Below are 22,335 nucleotides of genomic sequence, written 5' to 3'. Positions count from 1 at the left end.
TGTAGCCCAGGGAGAAAAGAAATGAAAACAGTCAATCAAGAAACCATTCAAGCCGGGCGGTGGTGGCGCACGCCTTTAATCCCAGCACTCGGGAGGCAGAGCCAGGCGGATCTCTGTGAGTTCGAGGCCAGCCTGGGCTACCAAGTGAGCTCCAGGAAAGGCGCAAAGCTACGCAGAGAAACCCTGTCTCGAAAAACCAAAAAAAAAAAAAAAAAAAGAAAGAAACCATTCAAGTGGAATTCAGCAATGGCTTATCCCCAAGAACAGAGGGGACAAAGAGAAGGGAGACACTGAGGCAGGTGTGTAACTGACATTTTATTAGTATTTCCTTGAAGCTGACTCTGTTTGCTTCCATCTTCTCCGTCTCTTTTATAGACTCCTCTGTTGCCACACAGTCTCTAAGCATTACAGAACATCGGGGTTCTCTTCTGCATCCTCTTCTCTACCCACTTCCCACTGTCCCATCATGTTGTCTCATCCAGTTCTATGATTTAAACTGTATTCTTCAGTCCTCTTTTGCCACAGAAGTCTATGTAGGAAACCACACTAAAGCATGATGACTCTTGGTAATTAACATTTATGTGGCATGCGACTCTGCAGATGGACTGAGTAGTCCTGCTGGCACCGCTACTTAGAAAAGACAAGACAAGACAAGGTCTGTTTTTATGATACAGCCTGGTTCCCTCACAGACCTCTCTAGTATCTGGGATTGCAGGAATGGACCACCATACTCAAGTGTCCTGCCATGGCTATAGGCTGACTGAGGACAGCACTGGCTGGAATGACGGGGTCATGTAGTACATGTGCCTTTTTCTTCTTCAATCATGAATAAAACAGAAGCCATACCAAATGCTTCAGCATTTAGGAGCCTCTGGTCGCATGTTGTAGTGTGCTGTGTCAGAAATGCAGACAAACACACTGGTATCCCTCCACAACGTCAGCCTGTTGTGAATAACAACGGATTCATGAGGTATGGTGGCTGTGTTGCCTCAGTTTGCCAAGTAGTCCTAATTTCCTTACCAGCCAACCTAGCTAGACAAACAGTTTCATTTGTATAGATGTAACCAACCGTCTTATTAAATAAGAAACACAGAAACAATGTAAAAGAGAAAGCCGAGAGGTCAGAGCTCAGAGCTAAAATCTCACCCTTCCTCCTGCTGTCCCAGCTTCGCGAAAAGAGACCTACTTCCTGTCGGTTCGTTTTTTTATAGTATGTTGTTCTGCCTTCTCATTGGTTGTAAACCCAAACACATGACTGCCTCGTCACTGTCTGAATGTACAGCCCCCTAGGTCTTAAAGGCATATGTCTCCAATGCTGACTATATCCCTGAACACACAGAGATCTTATGGGATTAAAGGCGTGTGCCACCACCACCACACTCTTGCTATGGCTCTAATAACTCTGACCCCCGGAAAACTTTATTTATTAACATACAATCAAAATAATAATTCAGTACAATTAGATTACCACCACACATTTGCTTCCATCTTACTGATTAGAAGTAACGCTCAGGTCACACAGTAAATATATCCTTATTTATATATAGATGGATGGATGGGTGGGTGGATATGTACATTACAGAGGCCATTACCGAATTAAGGAGGTTCATAGAGGCCTAAGAGAGGCAAAGGGGGAATCTGATAGGGGTGCAGAAAGACTCTCTGTTGTAGGAGGGGTCACATAATTAATCCCACTGGAAGTCTGCTGGGGGTGCTGCTGGAGAGTCAAGGGTTGAGTTACACCCCAGGAATAGATCTGCAGAAGTGAGGTTCAGTGTATAGACAGAGGAGAGGGGCGGGATCACATCTAGAGAGATGAACTGGCAGATGGACAGACAACTAGCTGAAGCCCTTGGGACAACAGGAAGTTCTCTACTGGTCCCTTCACACACACACACACACACACACACACACACACACACACACACACACACACACTGTGTAGTCAGATGACAGGTTGGTGGCCTTCTCGGCAATGTTAAGTGTCTTCCTCTATTTGAGATCCAAATGAGGAAGTTACACCCTTTTCTCAGTCTAATGTATCTAACAAGTTCTCGGGCCAGGTTTACCTGGAATGTTTTAATATCCTGTGTGTTCTACGGTCCCAATTTACTTGGATGAATTTATAAAGTGGCTATCCTTTCTATTTACAGAAAAAGGTTATCAGACTGTGTATCATGGATGGTGCTGGACAGCGCTGTTTATGTGCCCATCCTGCTTATGAATCAAAATGGAGCCACATGATGTTGGTAACATGGAGTCCCTCAAAGCAAGGCAGGGTCTGAAAAAACACTGTCTTACACAAGACAGAGTAGCCTAGGGTACTGCACAGCCTGATCAACACTGCATGGTGTTTGTTAGCATCCTTTGAGTCATGGATGGGAAACCCACTTCAGTGTTATCAGACAAATGGCATGGATACAGGGAAAATGAAAAACTGAAGCCATTTTCAAAACAATCCATATCCATATGCAAAGGCTCCCAATTTAGATATATAGATGTGATCTCCTTTCTCTGCTCTAGACATGCCTATTCAGTTGTTTGGGAGAATAGCCCACTTGCACACTCCAAGTATATTTATCACAGGAATTTTATTTTCTTTCAAAAATCTTGTGTCTAATGCTTTCTTTCTCAATACAATACAATGATGCCATCCACTGTTGCTCAAGTCAGACAACTGAAAATAGTCTTTGACATTTTCCTCCCAATCAAGATCTATTAGTTCTACCTCTAAAACATCTCCTTTTAATTTTCTCTTCATCTTCTTCCAAGTTGCTTTTATCTCTCTTCTGAACACCTAAACATATATCACTTTTAACTTTGATATAAAATCTCAGACCCTCATCAAAATCTTCAATTAAGCCTCCGCCACCATGCTTTTCTTGTGCAACTTTCTCCTCACTTTTGAAATTCCTGTAGCACAGGCCTTTGTTCATTATCCATTTACAGGATCTTTCTTACCTCAAGGCCTTTGCCATGCTCCCAATAGCACATCCTGTACGATAAGAATATAGACTCCACAGCTACCCTTACAGCTATGTGATCCTAAGTGAAACTCGGTATCTGTAAAACGGGAAGAGAATTGGCACCTGTATCTTGCAAACATCCTATGTATCCTACTACACTACACCACCCAAAACACAGTAAACAACATTTGAGTTTCTTAGCTAAAATTAGTTATTCAGTGGCTAGCTTAAACAGATATTTCCTTATTTCTCCTAACTTCAAGACAATTTGAACTATTTATTCCCTTTCAGCTTTAGTAGTGTTCTTTGATGTCTGTTTTTTTCTCATAAGACACTAAATCACATGATTTTCTAGCATCTGCAGCCTACACACCACCCAATTCCTACTATCTACAAAATAATTACATGTACAGATGTTAAATATTTGTTGAATAAATAAATAGTTGTTGTAATGGGCTCAAGCTTCCAGTTAAATTATAATCGGCCAACTGGAGTTCAAATCTCTCTTTACCTAGCAACCTTGACAACACAGTAATTTTTAAGTTCATAGCATCCAGTTCAGGTTGGTCTCTTTCTACAATTTTACGAAAGAATGGGTATGGCTTGCCCAATTGTCTTCTGTGAAAAGTCTTCTCCCTAATAAGAAACAGGGCTGTAGGGAAGGGAGATACCTCAGTCAGTAAAGTGCTTGTCTCACAAGTGTGAGGACTTCAGCTGGGATCCCCAACACTCACATAAAGAGCAGGATGTGGTGTTGTGTGCCTACAAACCTAGAAATGGGAAGCCTTAGACAGGAGGGTTGTGGAGCACAGTCAGCTGGTCAAGCCAAATCAATGAGCTCCAGGTTCAGTGAGAGACTGTGTCTCAAAAAATAAGTCAGCAAGTAACCTGAAGAAGACACCTGACCTCAACCTCTGGCCTCCACACACAGTGGCACATATATAAATATGAGGAAGAAAAATCTGGGTTATAGTGGCAGGAACACACAGAAATGACTACAGTGTATGGGGTCACCATACAGTATATACCTGAACAGCAGTTATTAGAACAAAGTATGAATTTGTATCTAGTGATAGGAATTTGTACTTTAAAATAAGCATGGAGAGTGGAAGTCAACAAACCTTATGCCAAAGGAAATTTCTGGTGCTCTTCTTAGTTCATTATCATAACAAATCTAAGAGCCAGCGAGGTAAAAAATCTAAGGCTCAGTGGGTAAAAGCACTTGACACCAACCCTGGTGACCTGCTTTCAATCCCCAGGTCACACCTGGTGGAAACAGAGAATAAACTCCTCCCTTGTCCTCTGACTCCCTCATGTGCGCCACACCCCCTACCCCCACGCACAATATAACTCTTAAATTAAAAAGCTAATAGAAATCTAGCTCTTGAGATATGGAAGTAGGCAAGGCTTGAGTTGTGCCATTTCTGTATACAGCAAAAAGAAAATAACATTGCGTAGGCAACAAAAAAATGGGAAATCAAGCAGATATTATTTTCTGGATTGCGGCCCACATAGCTGAATCCTTTGCCACCTGAACACTTATGTACCTCTAGTCATAACTATTGCCAACTGTTATGAAAGAGTTGGAAATCTAATGTTTTTATATGTCTATGTGATAGCTATTTTAACTCATTTAATCTCCCTCGGCCGTTTAATGTGGGTAGCATGGCCCATGGTGATAATACGTGGTAAAACAGAATTATACATTATAATTATGATCTGACGGCTATAGTCGATATTCCACAAGAAGAGCCGGCCTTGCAGTTGAAGGCATTTAGGTCATTAGCAAAACCTAAGCGGCCAGTTGGTTTAAACACTGGTGTTCAGAATTACTTATTTGTTAAAATTCACGCTCCCTAGCCCAAACCTGAAGAAATCAACAGAGGTACAGAGGTTGTACTTTTTTTTTTTTTTTTTTTTTTTTTTTTTTTTTTTTTTACTTTTAAGAGAGAAGCTGTCGAGCCAGTGATTCTGTGGCCGGCTATCTGTGCACGGAAACTAAACCTCGACTAGACTGTACCCCTTGCTGAAAACAAGCAGCACTGCAGCGTTCACAGCTTCGAGGAACTCTGTCCGCAGCGCCGCCCCGTAGTCCGCAGCCACAGGGCCGCACTGAGCACGCGCGCTGCGCCGGGAACTCTGGGACGGCCTCCCCGAGACCCCGCCCCCCTCCGGCTGGTAAATCTCCCATTTCCGGCTTCTCCCGCGGAAGCCCCGAGGCCCCGCCCACGGCCCGCGGACCAATCAAATGCAGGATTGCTGCGGCGGTGGACCAATGGTCAGGGCTGTCTTTCATCGCTGCCCGCGGTTTGAAACTGTCAAGTGGCTGCTAGGGTAGCAGCTGGGCTTGCTGCGGTGGCGGCGGCGGCGCTGGGGGCGCCGCGAGTGAGGAGTCGGGGTTTGGCGGAGAAGGTGGGTACCCGCGGCGGCCCGGCCGGTTCCTCCCGGACAGGACTCGGGGCGTCATCCCTGGAGATGCCCAGGTAGAGAGGACGCAAGTGACGCGAACTGAGCAGCGTGGTTACCAGCCCCGCAGGGTCTGTTCTTTAGGACGGACCGGGAGACAGTCAGACGTGACGTTGCGGTTTACTGAGAAAGAATTGGGTTTAAACGGGCTTGGACTGGAGGGTGGTGAAAGGAACCTTGGAGGGACCGGCGCTCCCCCTCTCTTTGCAGGGAGTTGGGATGAGGGGTTGTCACCTTCCTGCCAGTGGCACGTTGAGTCGCCCTCTGTCCCTTCGGGGTTGCATTTGAGCTCCTGGAGCCCGCTTTTCAGCTTTGTTGTGCCCGTGGCAAAGAGGAGCCTTCAGACCATCCTGTGGTTTCTACTTAGGTTAGAGAGAGCTGCGAGTGTGATGGAATAATGTGTGTCACCCACTAAAGCAAGCATCATTCTCCTGCTTCGTTCCTGAACCCAGAGACTGTGAGGAAATGCTACTGTTGTCCATTCTCAAGGTAATTGTCATGCCTGCTTGCAAAGAGCAGGGTAAATGGCAGATAACGTATTTTTCCAAAAGCACAATCGTTTTGTGTCCGCAGTATATATTTAAGAAACAGTTTTTGACGTCTGATCATACCAGCTCATTTGTTACTAAAATAATCCACAACTCCCATCTCTGGTTGCCTACCAGGTCTGCAAACAAATCATAAAGGAAAATGTAATGAAGATTAAAACGGACCAAATTACCACCGTGGTTGGTTTGAAATCCGGGAAGCATTCATTCCTAGATGTAGATCCATGCTTATTTTGTCGTCCCTAAATGGCTTAATGGAAGACAGTCACAGCTGAGATTTAGTTTGTTTATCCTTTGTAAACATAGCAATACTGAATAAAACAGCAATTCCCCTTCCAGAATCTGGCTGCAACCTGGCCTTCTATTTTGTGGCTTCCCTGTATCCGTTCCTTCTACTTCAATGTCTTCATCTCTTGTTTATTTTCTTAGCAAACCGTAAGTGAGGCCTGTTCCAATAGCAACTGAAACTGTCACAAATGACTCAACAACTTCCTGATTGGCAAGTTGAAGGCCATCCTTGCCCCTTTTTGGCCCACGACCCTCAGGGTGTTGCCCACATGATTCCAGTGTGTGTTTCTGGCTTTCTCTCCAGTCATATGAGCCTTTAGTCTCAGCCCTTGGGAGGCAGAGGCAGGACTCTGTGGGTTCAAGGCCAGCCTGGTCTACATGGCCAAGGCTCCACAGAGAACCCTGTCTCAAAACACACACACACACACACACACACACACACACACACACACACACACCAAAAAAAACAAAAACCTTAGCAGTTGTAGATTTAACTGTCTTCTCATGGTAGCAGTCCTTAACTTTATTAGGATTATTATATCCTCTGAAATTATATTAGAAGCTGAAAATTTTTCTAGAAAATACACATGTATTTATATTCTAAAAATGTGTGCAATATGTGTGTTTGGTCTGCAGGATAATAACTCTTTACCATACCGCAGTGGATGGTCCCATTCATTCCCCTTTATTTAGTGAACCCCAGTAAGTCAGTGCCTCCTCAATCTAAATCTTCAGCCTGTACTTGTAAGGCAGGCCTCACCTTTAGGTTGAGTTTAGGAACTTGACTTTTGGAGCCATTATTACAGTCTAGCCATTATGAATTGCAGGGCTTGGAGCTGTGCACTGAGTAGTCAGTGCACCACATAACAGCTCTCTCCCTCTGTAACCACAGTCAGCTGATTGGGTCCCAGACACCTAAGTCTGCAGGTGCTCAAGAGACTTGTATAACATGGCATAGTATTTGCATGTAGTCTATTACACATATCATCCTTCATACTTTAGACCATCTCCAGTTTACTTATAACTGATACAGTACAAATGCTAGGTAAGTAGTTGTTGTGCAGTATTTCTCAGGGGATGATGATAAGAAAAGTCTGCATGTTCAGTGCAGATGCAACTTTAAGAAATATTTTTAACCCACAGATGACTGGATCCATGGATGTGGAAACGCAGGGACACTGAAGGCTGACTGTACTGCATGCCCACAGCTTTACCCAGTACTTCCGGGGCCACTTCATGCCAGTACACCTGGTACTGAGCTCATCGTCCATCCTCCAAGAGTCACCTTCCTGCATTCCTCGCTCTGGTGAGTAGTACCATGGTCCATCTAGTTACTCCAGACAGAAATCTGCCCTTTGAAGTGGCGGTTGATTGACCCCTCGAGTCCGTGACCACAGCACAGCTGTCTCAGAGCCACACCTCCTTCCCCTTGCCAGTGCTGCATTCGAGTTCAGGACCTCATTGTCTCCTAGGTCAGTGATGAGAAGACCCTTTGCTGCTGGATTACTGCAACTGGCTCTCCATTGGCTTCTCTGTTTTAGAATCCCAGTCCTCCCTAAAGCTCTCAAGAGTAATATTTCTTTAATTAAAAACAAACAAGGCTGTGTCTGGAGATGCAGCTCTGCAGTAGAGTCCTTGCCCTGACATGCATAGTTGCATATGGGTCAATCCTCAGCATTACAGAAATGAATAAAAAAAAAAGGTGATCACATCGGTTGATTAAAACACTTAATACCTTCTGGAATGATTCAGACTTATTTTTTTCCTGAGACAGGGTTTCTCTGTGTAGTTTTGGTGCCTGTCCTGGATCTCACTCTGTAGACCAAGATGGCTCAAACTCACAGAGATCCGCCTGCCTCTGCCTCCTGAGTGCTGGGATTAATAGGCGTGCACCACCACCGCCTGGCATGATTTGGCCTTTTAATATAAAAGGTCATGACTGTAACTGTTCTTTTGGTTTCATCTTTACTCTCAGACTTTGCTTCAGCCTAACCGAATGCCTGGTTATTTTTAGCATTCATGCCACGCCTCTGTATCTTGCCCTGTGCTGCTCAGTTTCATCTTTGGTCTGTCTTTCAGGGTGGACCTGCTCATCTTTCAGGTCTCAATATCTGGACCATCTTGTCTCTCTTAGAGAGTTTGAATAGTTACTATTTGTCTTTTCAATTTCTTTTTTTTTTTTTTATATAGTTTTCTTTAGTTAAGACCTTTAGTCATTTCAATGTGTATATTTTAGTATGTTGTAATGTATAAACTTAATTTTCTTAATTTTTTTTACAATAATCTTCCCAACATGTAAATGCCTCAGGAAGGAAATTTACACAAATTGCTGGGCTATCTTAGTTGCACATCTCACGGGAAAGTGTACAGTCCCTGAGATGTCACATAAAGCTGAAGAATGGTAACCACGAGCTCTTGTCTCTAACAGACCCTGCAGGAGAGTGTCCTGGAGCATTTTTCTTTAACCGTTCATGTATTTTGCTCATCTCTTTCACTACATTATAGATATACTAACGTTTGGTGTAAGTCTTTTTTTGGCCTGATGATTCTTGCCTGTAAGTACTCAGTATGTTGAGTGGGTGATGTCTTCTAAGTGACATGAAAGTGTTTGCAAGTTAAAGCAGTGCTGCAGCCCTTTGTAACTAATTAAAAACTAGAGTTAACTTGTGTTGTTTTATAGTGTCTGTGCAGGATGTCATCTGATGAGGATAAATATTCAGTCCATGTTGCTCACAATAACTCTGATCCTGATAGTTCGGTCTCCACGGACCTTCAGGTAGGAAGACATCTAAATTTATTATGATTTCTTTTAAATGCATAAAGCCCTGTGTAATGGAGTATGTCTTTAACCCCAGCACTCCGGAGGCCGAAGCAGGGGGATCTCTGTGAGTTTAAGGCCAGCATGGTCCACATAGAGAGTTCCAGGACAGTCAGGGCTACAGAGAGAGACCACCACTCAAAAAAATCAGGACAATGGTAATTTGTGGCAAAACCAGAAATACATTTTTTATTTACTTATACCATTTACAGTGAAATAGTGCGTTTACAGTATTTTCAAACTTAAAGAACTCTCTACTAATTTGGGGAGTATATTGTTTTAAGTTTTCAGAAAATAGCCATGAACTGTTCAAACTAAAACTCAAAGTTTCAGAAACGTTTTCTGAAATGTTCTCATTTAACTACCTCTGCTGGGTGCTCTCATTCTTAATGTAAAGTAACAGAACATCAGCCCGTCTGAAGTTCTGGAGCCCAGGATACTCCAGTGTTCTTTGCAGTGAAGTTCTGGTTCCTGTTGCTACATTGATTGGACATTGAAAGACAAGTTAGGAGAACTGAGTAGGTAAGGGTGTCTTTTTTACATGAGAGATTCAACTCCCAAAGACCATATTTCTTATCTACCTTAGCTGCAAGGTCAAACCTTTGCCCAGGTCAGAAACCCTGGGACTTCTTTACAGGAGTAAAGGAGAAACGGGTGCTCGTGTCCATGGGCAAGATTACTACAGGACTCACAGTTAGGCCTGTAGACACCATGAATACCTTGTGTCTTATCCAAACTTACCAAGGTAGGGTTGTCTTTGATAACTGAAAAACTTAGGATTTCCTTTTACTTTAACAACCAGATATAATTTGCAGGTTTTTTAAATTTAAGAATATTTAAATCTTTTTAAAGAATTATAATGTATTTTTCACCTAATGTTTAATGCATATGTGTATTATGAAGTTGAAAAGTTGAAAGTCATACCAACTCACTCTTTCACATTGAAATTTCACAATTTTCAAACAGAATAGTACAAACTCCTTTTACAATTTTACTTAAAATTCCAATGCTAAAACAAAGCTACAATTACACAGATTTATTTTATGAACTCAAATCCATGGCATTTTCTTCTAACAACAATAGCAAAAATAAGCAAGCTGCCCCTGTGAGTATGGGCTTGAAACTAGGTGAAACAAAATGTCTGTGTAGTTCATAAGCTTGAGTATCCAGTTTGCTTCTTTTGAGTTACAGAATGTCAAGAAAATTCTGGTACCTCATGTGGTGGTGCATGCCTGTAATGCAAGTACCCAGGAGGCTTAGGCAGGATGAGTGCAGGCTTGATAGCAACCTGGGTTACATGGCAAGTTCCAGCCTGGGGAATACAGGGAGAGCCTGTCTCAAAATAAGAGAGAGAGAGAGGAAGGAAGGAGCGGAGGGAGGGAGGGAAGAAAGAAAAGTAAAAGGGAAGAACAGAGAGAGAAAATAGAAACTGAGTCTCAGTTTAAGTGCTTGAAATTGAAAGTGATAGTTTTTTAACAGCATGTCTTGTCTCATCTTCAGTTAAATTGATCTGAAATATAAGAAAGAAGAGATAGAAAAATATGCTATTGAATCACCAACATCTGTTACCTCTTTAAACTTTTAATTGTAAATATAAAAGTCATACCAGAAATACTCAAAGGACTCAAGCTTAGCATAAGAGCTCAACTTTTCTGTATTGTGGTAAGAATGTGACTATTATGTGATTTAGTAGATTTCTTAACACAACAGAAAATGGAGTGGTCGGATGCAGCATTACAGCTGTTATAATACATCACTGTTGCTGGCTTCTCATAGGAAGAGTATGAAGAACTGCTTCGCTATGCTATTGTGAATCCAAATGTTGACTCCAGTGCTTCCCAGCCGTCTCATCCGAAGGCAGAAGGGGCACCAGATAGATTTCCTGCGCTCGCTGGTATGCTTTGCTAACTAGTTTATGTACAAATACCACCTAAGATCCTGAGTTTGTCAGTGATGCTGACATGACTGGAAACGTTCCTTACCATCATCGTTTTCTTGTCAATCCATGGTGTAAAGCAGTACCGTGTGGGCCTGCCTTACATTTTACTGTGTTGTTCCTGGCTCCTTTTATTTAAACTTCAGTTGACTTTTAACTGAAAGTTACTAAAGTCAAACCAACCCAGTCGCTATTATCTCTTGGTGGACTATATTATGCCCCAGTTTTTGATCTAGAAGTTTTATGCCAGGATTACTTTGAAAACTAAATGCCCAAGCCCATCTTTAAAGATGATCCTGACACTGCCCTCAGAATCCCTTAAGTTACTCTAGAACCACCTGCTGGTTCTTTGTCAGCAGTACCTACATGGGCATGGAGGGTGGTTTGGATCACAGCACAAAGGTGGACCTTCTTGTGGACTGTCAGCAATAGATTTGGTGTCTGATACAAGCCAAGTTGTGCTTTGATAGAGGGGTTAAAGGTAGAAACAGAGAGGAAGCTCTTTGTACCTCTTCACACCTTATTTAGTAAAGTACAAGTACAAACAATTCATTCTGAGTAAGCGCTCTGTTTTTCATATATTTATTCATGTATGTGTGTATGTACATGCCTACATGTGCATGCCAGCAGGGGTCTGTTCTGTCCTTCCACTGTGTGGGTTCTAGGGATTGAACTCAGGTTGTCACGCTTGGCAGCAAGCATCCTTACCCACTGAGCCCTCTCACGGGCCCTTTGAGAGGGCCGAGATAGCCAACATGGGCAGTCTTCATACAGTTGGCTTGCCTGCAAGGATGAGTGTCCTTGAGGGTGCCTTTCACAACCCACACCGGGACAGAAGGCTCCTGGTTTCTGCTGAGTCACAGCCCTAGTCTCTGTTCCCTGGTCCCTGTTTGTAGACCCCACCCCCCACCATATTCCTATCTTTAAACTGTTGCACTGGAGCGACAGATAGGACCACAGGACCAGGACTTCAGATAAATAATTTACTATGGCAGATGTTTTCTACCCAAATTCCAATTCCTTTAAGAGATGTAAACCTTGGTCTTACTCATTATACATCAACGGTATCAGTCATATTCTTTGGTTTTACTGAGTACCTTAATGTACAGTTCCTACTGACCAAACTAAAGTACTTCAGGCTGATTAATATAATCAAGCCAGGGCTGGGAAGAGAACTCACAGGCCAAGTGCTTGCCATGTAATCTTGAGAATTTGAGTTTGAGTTCCCAGAACCCATGTAAAGCCAGTACAGTAGTATGAGTCTGTAATCATAGTGTTCCTAGAGGCGAGGTGGAAGGCAGAAACAGGAGAATCCCCAGAAGCTCACAGGCCTGGTAGCTGGCATGCACGGCAGTGAACAGCAAAGAGACCCTGTGTCAAACAAGATGGAAGGGGAGCATCTCCACAAACATGCCGTGGCATATGCATGCTCCTCACATAGTCACACAGACTCTGTGTGTGTGTGTGTGTGTGTGTGTGTGTGTGTGTGTGTGTGTGTGTGTGTGTGTGCTTATATAATAGATATTATATCTATATATTAGATACATAGGTACATAGACAGTAAGCACAGTGTCCTCAAGTACAACTGGGCAATAAATACATGATAAATATTTGACCTCTGTAACAATCAGGGAAATGCAAATCAAAACCATGTTGAGGTTCCCATCTTACCTCACAGAAAAGCTGTCATCTAGAACACAAAAACAACCAATATGGTAAAAGATAAGACTTACACACTGCTTGTGGGAATGTGACTTGTGCAGCCACTAAAAGAGTCATTGTGGAAATTCCTCTCTAAATGGACATGAGTTATGAAAAATGATTTAAAATTAGTTGTTTTTCTAGTTCTAATTCTGTTGTGGATTTGGGCTTGGATGGTAGGTAAGTGCATAAAATATAATTGATACTAAAAGTATAAAACTTAATGTGGAGCTTCACAGCTTCCATTCTGAATGCCAGTTCTAGCTGTATTGTGTTGTGTAGTCTTTGGGCCTGGTTAATTTTGGTGTGTGATTTTATTTATTTGCAAAGTGGTTTTTTTTTTAAATAATAATGATGGTGAGATTTAAAAAATAAACTGAAACTAGACCAACCATATGACTCAGCTATATGCCCCTGGGTATACACTCAGGAAAATCCAAGCTAGTATACAGTATTTGCACACCCATGTTTATTGCAGCACTATTTACAATAGTCATGGCATATACCTGGAGAACAGTGGAATGTTGGTCAGCCATGAGAAACAAAATAATGTTTGCAGAAAAATCAATGGAACCTGAGAATCAAGTTAAGCAAAATAAACCAAGCTTAGAAAGACAAATATTGCATGTTTTCCCACATATGGAGAATATGGATTTTTTTTAAATTTATTTAAGACATAAAAACAGAAGGAGTACTGTTTAAAAGGGAGAGGATCAGAAGAGCAGGGACACCAGAGGAAGGAAGGGATGTGTATGTCATCTGCAGCCTGAGAATGCCACAGCGAAGCCATTATCTTTACAGTGCATACACACATTTTGATTTCAGTAGTTCAGTTTAATTTTAAAAACCTTTTTTTTTTTTTTCAGGAAATAACCCTGTAAAAGAAACTGCAATGGAAGTTGGAAAAGGATGTGACATGTCCAGCCATTCAAAATCAGGTGAGATGACATTTCCTCAGTTTGTTTCAGTAATGACAGTGTGCTAACAGGAGTAATGTCAGCATAGTACTTAATAACCAGATCTTAAAATGTTCTTGTTGCTAGTTTACATGATAATATTTAAATCTTGGGCAATATCTTTGAAGGTGGTCTTTCAAACTCTTACGTTGTGTGATTCTATTTTGTAAACAGTAAATATATATTTTCAACAATAAAAGCACAGAGCCTATTGGAATATGCTTACAATCCCACCACTTAGGACATTGAGACAAGTTTAAGGCCAACCTGGGCTACATAGGGTCTATCTCAGAAAAACAAACAAAAAGGGGAAAGCAGATATATATATTACATAGCAGTTATACAACTTAGGGAATAATTTCCCTTCTTGCAAGGAGTTCTGGAAAGATTTGCTTTTAAATAACAAGTTCTATAGTAATTCTGCCCTTGATTCATTCTGCAAGAAAGATAGGAAAGCCTTCAGTCCTGGTTATTAGAATCTTTATAGTTAATGTAGAATAAATGAGAAATGGTGATGGATAGTGTCTTATTCTAGTAAATCTGGAATAGATTAGATTGCCTTTTCTATTTTATGCTTTGTAGAGGTAGAGGCCAGTTAATCTGTCTGGCTCTAGCTCTCCTCCACTCCCTGGATAATAGCAAGTGATGAGAGTTGTGTGTATATGTACAGGCATGAAGATTGGTGTACATATTTCCTATCCATAGTACCTGATAAACTAATCAGCCCCTTTAAATTATCAAATCTTAAGGATGGTAGGCTGGTACCAGCACTGAATATAAAGCAATAGTGATCTATATACAACCACCCTCACTTGGTTAATTAATTCTACAAGCCTCGGTTTTCTCCTTAAGGTCGAGAAAATACCTTCCTCTTAGGATGGCATGTGTGTGCTAACCCTTAAACATTTTTATCACAGCAACATAAAAGGCACTTTGTCAATGTTAATGTGATGGTGTGGTTTTCGGTTCATACTGGTCTAGGATAGGACACATCCTTGTTTGTCCTGAGAGCCCTTTGTGAAGGGTAGGAGGGGTACAGGAGGCATCTCATGCCAGTCAAACCTCCGTCGATGTCAGCACTGATAGCACAATCACCTACACTGAGTGTACCTCAAGGGGAACTTCTCTGTGCTTTCCTCAGCCTCCAGAGTTGACAGACGTCTGGAAGCCTTTAATATGCCTTTGCTGGTTGGAGGATTTTCCGTTTGACCTGGCTGCTGCTTGACTGCTTTGCCTTTCTTCTAGGGGCATCCCCGGTCCTGTCACCCAGGAAGGTCTCTCATCCAGTCATGGATTTTTTCAGTTCACATGTTTTAGGTGACTCTTCCTCACCAGCCTCTGCTTCTACTCGTACAGATGCCCATGAAATGATTGTGGGCGACCGTCTTGTTTCTGATGAAAATCTTCAGAAGGTGGAGAATGTACTTGACCTCTGGAGTTCAGGTCTGAAGGTATTGCGGCTGCTCTGCTCCAGCATGCTGTAGTCTGACACTTGAGCCTACTCTCTCTTTCTTTCTTTCTTTCTTTCTTTCTTTCCTCCCTCCCTCCCTCCCTCCCTCCCTCCCTCCCTCCCTTCTTTCTTTCTTTCTTTCTTTCTTTCCTAGAAAACAAAAACCTAAACCTTTAGGTTCCTGGGATGATCCATCCAGTGTCTTAGATTTATGCTTCTTGGTCTTTAATGCACATATGAACTACCTTGGTTTCTTGTTGAGCTGTGGGTTGGTACTCAGTTTGTTTTAGGTAGGGCCTAACATTACATGTTTCTATTATGCTCCTAGGTAATATTTCTGGTTTCTAAACCATGCTTTTGAGTTGCAAGGTTTTATTTAAGGAGTTGCTAGGATTCTGTATGTTCCACCACATTTCTTGTGTGTTTGAAAGGGCTTCTTGACGACTTGCAGTGATGACTGACACTATTTCAGTCCCTTCAGACCCTAGTACTGACAAATAGAGGGTTAGGAGGGCCATACACTTGGAGTCCCAGCTGCTTGGGAGGCTGAGATTGGAGGACCTTTTATGTTTAAAAAATATATACTACCAATGTATATTAATTTTATAGCAGCCACAATATATGTCTGAAGATTCTATGAAAATATTTTTGTTGGATGATGTTAGTAGCCTGGCAATAAAACAGTATTACAGAAATGTCCCGATTTTTACTATTTTTTTTTAATGGAGAGGGCTGGACAGATGGCCCAGTAATTAAGAGCAAAAGTCCTACTCTTGCAGAGGATTGAAGTTCAGTTTCCAACACCCTGTCAATGGGTCACAACCTGCTGGAACTCTAGCCATAGCATCTGAAACCTCTGGCCTCATGGACACCTACGCTGATGTTCACATACCCATACAGAGACTTACACATAATTTAAAACAAATATCTTTTTAAGTAATATGATCTAACTATTCTAAAAATGGAGTAAGTGAACTTTTCTGAAGCATATAATTATGTATTTACATATATAAAATTATTATCATGTGAATTCTGTGACTTCTGTATCTTCCTGTTATTTGAAACTTTAAACTCTAGCAATACTCTGGAGCTGTGTCTACCATCCTCCCCTTGGGATAGGTTTCCTGGGGTGGGGATAGGGGAGATCTGTTGCCGTATTGCACAGACAACCATTCAAACTGTTTTCTGTCCACCAATACTATTTATTGAAGGCTTTTGTTGGTTTTAGATGAGCATTGATTACTTGGTGTTTTCACTCATGCCCGTCAGTAGGGTAAATGAGCTTAGCTCTTTGTTGTAAGGTAACTATTGTGGGAAATTCTTTTGGGGAAAACTTCAGCTCCATGGTTTCACCTACCACCACCACCGCTAATCAGCCAATCATTGGGCCTCAGCTTAGCCCGTACTCCTACATTTCTTCACCTGATCCATTTTTTGTTTACACTGTTTTGACATTTTATTTTTTTAATCCTATGTGTAGGGATGTCTTGCCTCCATGTATGTAAGTGTTTACATGCCCATGGAATGACAGGAGAAGGTATCCGATCCCATAGCACTAGAGTTCAGATGGTAGCCACCACATGAGTGCTAGGAATTGAGCTCAGCTCTTCTAGAAGAGCAGCCAGTGCTCATAACTAACTGCTGAGCCCTTCCTCCAGCCCCACCTAATCTATTTTAGTATGGACATTTAAGTCTATGACTACACAAAGGAGTTTAGTGAATAAAACCCGATTTTTTTTTAAATGTCATAAGATTTCATACAAAGTAACATAAAATGGAAAACTAGTTCCATTGTGATTTTTTTTTTAATAGCTCTTGTTTTGACCTGGTCTTTTTTAATGTTTATGTTCAGTTTAATTTTAAGAATGATTTGAAAGAACAAATAACTTATTTTCAGTATGTTTTCTCTTCAGACAAACATTATATCCGAACTAAGTAAGTGGAGACTTAATTTTATTGACTGGCACCGCATGGAGATGAAGAAAGAGAAGGAGAGGCATGCGGCACTTGTAAAGCAGCTCTCCAACCAGATCGCTGACTTGAAGGAGCTGCAGAAAGCTTTTGAAGTTTCCATTGGAAGAAAAGATGAGGTCCTCTTTTCTATGCCTCCCTTTGAGTGAGACTCAGCAGGTTCTCAGTGGAAATACAGTGCTGAGAACTACTGATTATCCTGCTCCTGTAAGGCAGAAAGAGAAACTAAGTGCACAGCCCTCTTAGTAGGCCAAGTGTAGAGGGTTCCATCCAGAGCTCTGGCTTTGGTGTCTGCAGGTGTTTGAAGAGCCTGCGCAGTGTAGACACAGACATACTAGGTTCTTCTACCTCATCGTTTTTGTAACAGTCATTGGCATTAAGGAGCCAGCATTCCCTACATCTTCATCCTTGGAGATGACAGGATGAGCATCTCAAATTCTATCAGGGAGATGTATTTGTTCACGATGGAGATAAACACAGGAAATACTCTTTACTTGGCTTCTTAGAAACCCGAGGGTAGAGTTCAAACTGGTCCGAGTTTTTGGCCTCCTAATCACATCATAAGCAAAGTGAATCTGTGCCCCTGCTGACGCCCATCTGTTTATGGAGGCAAATGTGCTAGATGTCACGGAAGGACTCAGGGCAGACACCTCAGCAGCTTGCCTGGAGAAGTAGCACTCGGGTGTTTAATGAATCAGATAAAAGTGGCAGGTTCATTATTGCTTGACTTTTTGAGACGGGGTCTCACTATGTCGCCTAGGCTGGCCTCCAACTCAGTGTGTAGCCCAGGCTGGCCTCTCAAGTCCTGGCTGTCTCCTAACTTCTGGGATTATAGACATAATCCACACAGCAAGCAAGATGATGTTTTTCCAGATGTACATTGTTTTTGTTCTTTATGGGTATAGTAGAAAATCAAACATTTATGTAGTTTGCTTTGTTTGAAACATTGTCAGTCATTTTCTCTATTATCTTCAAACTTCTGATTTTTCTGACCCTGAAGTATCATGCAAAATGAGTATGTTTATGTTCTATTTATGAAAATGGATTAAATGAACAGCCATATATCACCATCCAGCTTAAGACATAGAATGTAGTGGACAACTTAGAATGCCCTTTTATATTTAGAAAGGGAAAGCAAGGCTGGGCATGGTATGCGTGTAATCTCTGTATTTAAGAGGTGGAGGCAAGGAGAATCACAGGTTCAAGACCAGCTGTGAACACAGCAGGACTCTTGTCTCTAAGGGGGAAAAACATAAACTAGGATTCAGTGTCTTGTGGTAAGTGTTTGGTTTACTGAGGAGGTCCTTCCAGTGTGTTACACGGTTCTCTGAAAAAGAGAGTTTATCTTAAGAGTTAAATGCTTTTTTTTAAGCATAGTAATAATGTCATTCAAGAAAACCATTAAAACAGAACTATTGCTTTTATAAATCTGTTGAAACCACAAAGTAATTAAACACTGAGACACTTCTATATCCAAGGTCAAGGACTAGGAAGACATTTCAAAGCAGGCCCTTTCCATAAGTCACCTAAGTAAAGACTTTATACACATGTAACAGAACTTTCAAATGCACAGTTATCTTCATGAGGGAAATGGTAATCAGTATGTTACCCTCATGCATGTGAACTCTATTGGAGAGTAGCATGATATACACAATGAAGGTTTCTTTCCCTTTTTCCCATCATTCACTGATACTTACACATTCATGTGGGAAACATGGCCTTTGTGATAATAGTCTATGCTGAGCATGCTGGCAGATGCCTGCAATCCCAGCACTCAGGACTCTGAGTAGGAGGAGAATCACAAGTTTGAGTCCAGCCTAAGCTACATAGTGAGACTGTTTCAAAAAACAGAAAGATGAGCTGATTGATGACTAGTGTAGATACCCATATTATTCTCTATGGCATGAGGAAATGACTTTCTAAAAATGAATAAGCTGAGCAGCCAGGCAGGCACCCTCCAGCTTAAGACAGAATCAAACACATAAGGATGTGTGCCCTTCCCCAAAGTCAGTTGCCTCTGTGATAGCATCCCAGTAACTGGGTTATTACGTTCACAGGTGATTTCCAGCTTGTCTCATGCCATCGGCAAGCAAAAGGAAAGGATAGAGTTAATGAAAACCTTCTTCCACTGGCGAATCGGCCATGTCAAAGCAAGACAGGAAGTGAGTATAAACAGATGACCACTGTCAGTTATCAGTGAGACTTTAGGGTGGCTCCCTAGAACTCTTGGTAAAGTCAAAGATTTGTTTTCTAATGAGTCAATATAAATTAGGTCAGAATGTTGCTCTAATTTCAAAGAAATTTGAGTTTGATGCATTTAGAAAAATACCTCTCAGATGGTATTAAAGTAGGACGCATATTTCATGACAGATAAACCATTTGCTGCTTCATTGTAGTTTAACAAGGACTGTACCTAACTTACAAATGCCTTGGTAATGAGACTCTTCCGAGACCTGACCTCGGAAGCAGTTATTTGGAAAAAGAATGTATGGCCTTAAGCGGGTCATTTGCTTCCTCCATTGTTTCTGCTTCTGACACGTCTCTCCAAGAGGAGCAGCATGGCTGTGTGTTCTCAGCTACTCAGGAGGCTGCAGCAGGGGGATCACTGGAGCCCAGTGTATGAGCCCAGCCTGGGCACCATAGCAAGACGCTGGCTCTAAAAGAAATGCTGATGATAATGAATAGTCAAACCCAACCTCTTCATAAACAGATACTCCTATATTTACACATCCAATGATGCAGGTGGTGTTCGTCCAGACTTAACTTAGTGTGAGACTCAAAGAAGGTCATGTTAAATAGGTTTTTACAAGGTTATACCTGAATATCATTACTTTAAGTAAATGCTGAAACAGTGTATCAAAAATTGTGATATTTTTGTGATATTTGTTCTTTATTAAAGTAATAAGGAACAATATATTACCGAGGCCAGAAATGTTTGTATGAACTGTAATCGGAGCAATCGAGAGGCTTGTGAATCGAGACAATTGTAAATTGTCAGCTTAGCATGCATAACAAGACTGTCTTTTAAAGGACAAAACCCTGTTAAAAGTAGAAAAGTGGGGCTGGAGAAAAGGCGCAGCAGTTCAGAGTGCCTGCTGCTCTTGCAGAGGACCTCAGTCCCCAGCACCCACAGAAGGTGGGTCACAACCAGCTGCAGCTCCAGCCCCAGGGATCTACCGCCTCTGGCCTCCACAGGTGCCTGTGTGCATGTTCGCGGACACACATGTATACAAAACTAAAAATAACTTTGTTCAAAACACAGAAAAGTATGAGTACGTATATGCCAGAAAAAAAGACATAGATAAATGAAATTAATATAGAGATAATGGAAACGAATATAGATTGTATAGACTATGTTCACATAGCCCTGGAGTATTCCTAAGAGATCAATGCTTATGAAGAAAATTATCATGGATCTCCTTTAAGAGTACCTTGTATTAATCCAAGTGGATCAAATATACATGCATCACGTTGAAACAAGCTGTCTGGGGGTTGGGGACAGGGCTCAGTCAGTAAAGTGACTGCTGGCCTGCGGCATAGGCATGAGGGCCTGAGCTCACATCTCTAGCACCCAAATCAAAGCCAGGCATAGCAGCACTGAGGGCTGGGGAGACCGGAGGATCCCTAGAACTTCTGACCACCCCAGCTGAGTCAGCCTCTAAAACTAAGGTGGAGAAATAGAGTAAGATAACCTACATGGACCTCTGACCTACACGTACATGCATACACCACACACAGGAGGAAGGTAGGTAGGTAGTAGGTAGATAGAATAGATAGATTTGATTGATTGATTGATGAGACTGTCTAAAATGAGTGCCATAATTTAAAATTATGTATTAAGTGACTCATGATGAGAATGTATATTTTTAAATGCTGGCTGGACTTGTCAAGTTGCCATCACTTTTGAATAGTATCTTAATTTTAAGAAAATGAAGACATGCAGCTACTTGAAAAACACGCACTGATCGAAGAAAAATAGTTTATGCTGTGCGGTGGTGGCACATGCCTTTAATCCCAGCACTCGGGAGGCAGAGGCAGATGGATCTGTGAGTTTGAGACCAGCCTGGGCTATAGAGTGAGATCCAGGACAGGCATCAAAACAACACAGAGAAACTCTGTCTCAAAAAAACAAAAAAAAAAAGGAAAAAGAAAAGAAAAATAGTTTATGTTCCCTGTTCTGTTCAGCTTGGTGTGGAGTGTGACAGTGTGAGTTGAGTGAATTAACTTTTTCCACCAAAGGAAAGAGAATGTAGTACAGCCTGAACCATAGCCACCACCTTGTTGCCTTCCAGCCTTTCTCTGACTCTCCGCTCCTGCTTTCAGCAAAGGTCATGCAGACCCATGACTGAGGTGACAAGTTTTTGTTGTTTTTTCTATTGACTTGATAAGCCATGTTGAGCTGTGATCTCATGGCTAAGAACACAGGCTCTAGAACCAGGCAACTCTGACGTCTCCCCCCTGTGGCCATGCTGGTTCCTGAACCTCTAAGCCAGTTTCCATGTGCAGCAGAGTGATGGACAGGATTAGTGATAACACTCGTGCACTTCCCACTGTCTATTTTTTGTTACACTGCCCGTGCATTTGCCAGTTCTCTGTGGTTCTGAGGTTGCATGTTGCTTTTGTTCAGGTCTATGAAGGTAAACTGGCTGACCAGTACTTCCAGAGAACTTTGCTGAAGAAAGTCTGGAAGGGCTGGCGTTCCGTGGTGCAGAGACAGTGGAAAGAAGTGGTGGAGCGCGCGTGCCAGGCAAGGGCTGAAGAAGTCTGTGTGCAGCTCTCCAATGACTATGAAGCCAAACTTGCCATGGTAAGCTGTTTTCAAACAAGAACACGGCCCACAGAATCAACCAAAGGGTCCTAAGGCTCACAGAAACTGAAGCAAGAATCACGGAGCCTGTGTGGGTCTGAGCTAGGTCCTTTGCTATGTGCTATGGTTGTGTAGCTTGGTGCTCTTGTGGGAATCCTAGCAGCGGGGGCGTCTCTGACCCTTTCACCTGCTCTTGGGACCCTTTTCTTCCTACTGGGTTCTTCCTACTCGTCCAGCCTTGATGTGAGAGTTGTGCCTAGTCTTGTTGTAACTTGTTACACCATGTTCAGTGCACATCCCTAGGAGACCTGCTCTTTTCTGAAGGGAAGCAGAGGAGGAATGGATCTGAGGGAGAGGGGAGGTGCAGTGGGGGCCTGAGAGGAGTGAGAGTGGGGGAAATTGGTCAGGATATAATATATGAGAGAAGA

The 22,335-nt window shown here is 42.1% G+C and overlaps 1 protein-coding gene across 3 annotated transcripts in view; it reads left to right on the top strand.

Annotated features, from left to right (window-relative positions):
• Positions 1-5,234: 5,234 nt before the first annotated feature.
• The window catches only part of Poc5 (POC5 centriolar protein), a 31,489-nt gene continuing 14,388 nt past the window's right edge, over positions 5,235-22,335 (top strand). The window contains exons 1-10 of one of the 3 annotated variants that reach the window (XM_037209489.1): positions 5,236-5,378; positions 5,800-5,921; positions 7,412-7,574; positions 8,949-9,044; positions 10,863-10,980; positions 13,590-13,661; positions 15,036-15,130; positions 17,043-17,219; positions 19,158-19,262; positions 21,728-21,907. In XM_037209489.1, coding sequence (XP_037065384.1) covers positions 8,961-9,044; positions 10,863-10,980; positions 13,590-13,661; positions 15,036-15,130; positions 17,043-17,219; positions 19,158-19,262; positions 21,728-21,907 — 831 coding nt within the window. In that variant the 5' untranslated portion in view covers positions 5,236-5,378; positions 5,800-5,921; positions 7,412-7,574; positions 8,949-8,960. Of the gene's footprint in view, positions 5,379-5,799; positions 5,922-7,411; positions 7,575-8,948; positions 9,045-10,862; positions 10,981-13,589; positions 13,662-14,924; positions 15,131-17,042; positions 17,220-19,157; positions 19,263-21,727; positions 21,908-22,335 lie in introns of all 3 variants that reach the window. The other 2 variants (XM_028871677.2, XM_037209488.1) reach the window with 2 other exon arrangements.

The sequence above is a fragment of the Peromyscus leucopus genome, chromosome 11 (assembly GCF_004664715.2).
Source record: "Peromyscus leucopus breed LL Stock chromosome 11, UCI_PerLeu_2.1, whole genome shotgun sequence".
NCBI classification, from domain to species: Eukaryota; Metazoa; Chordata; class Mammalia; order Rodentia; family Cricetidae; genus Peromyscus; species Peromyscus leucopus.
Note: the sequence above shows the minus strand (reverse complement) of the source record. Positions and strands in the feature narration are given on the sequence as shown.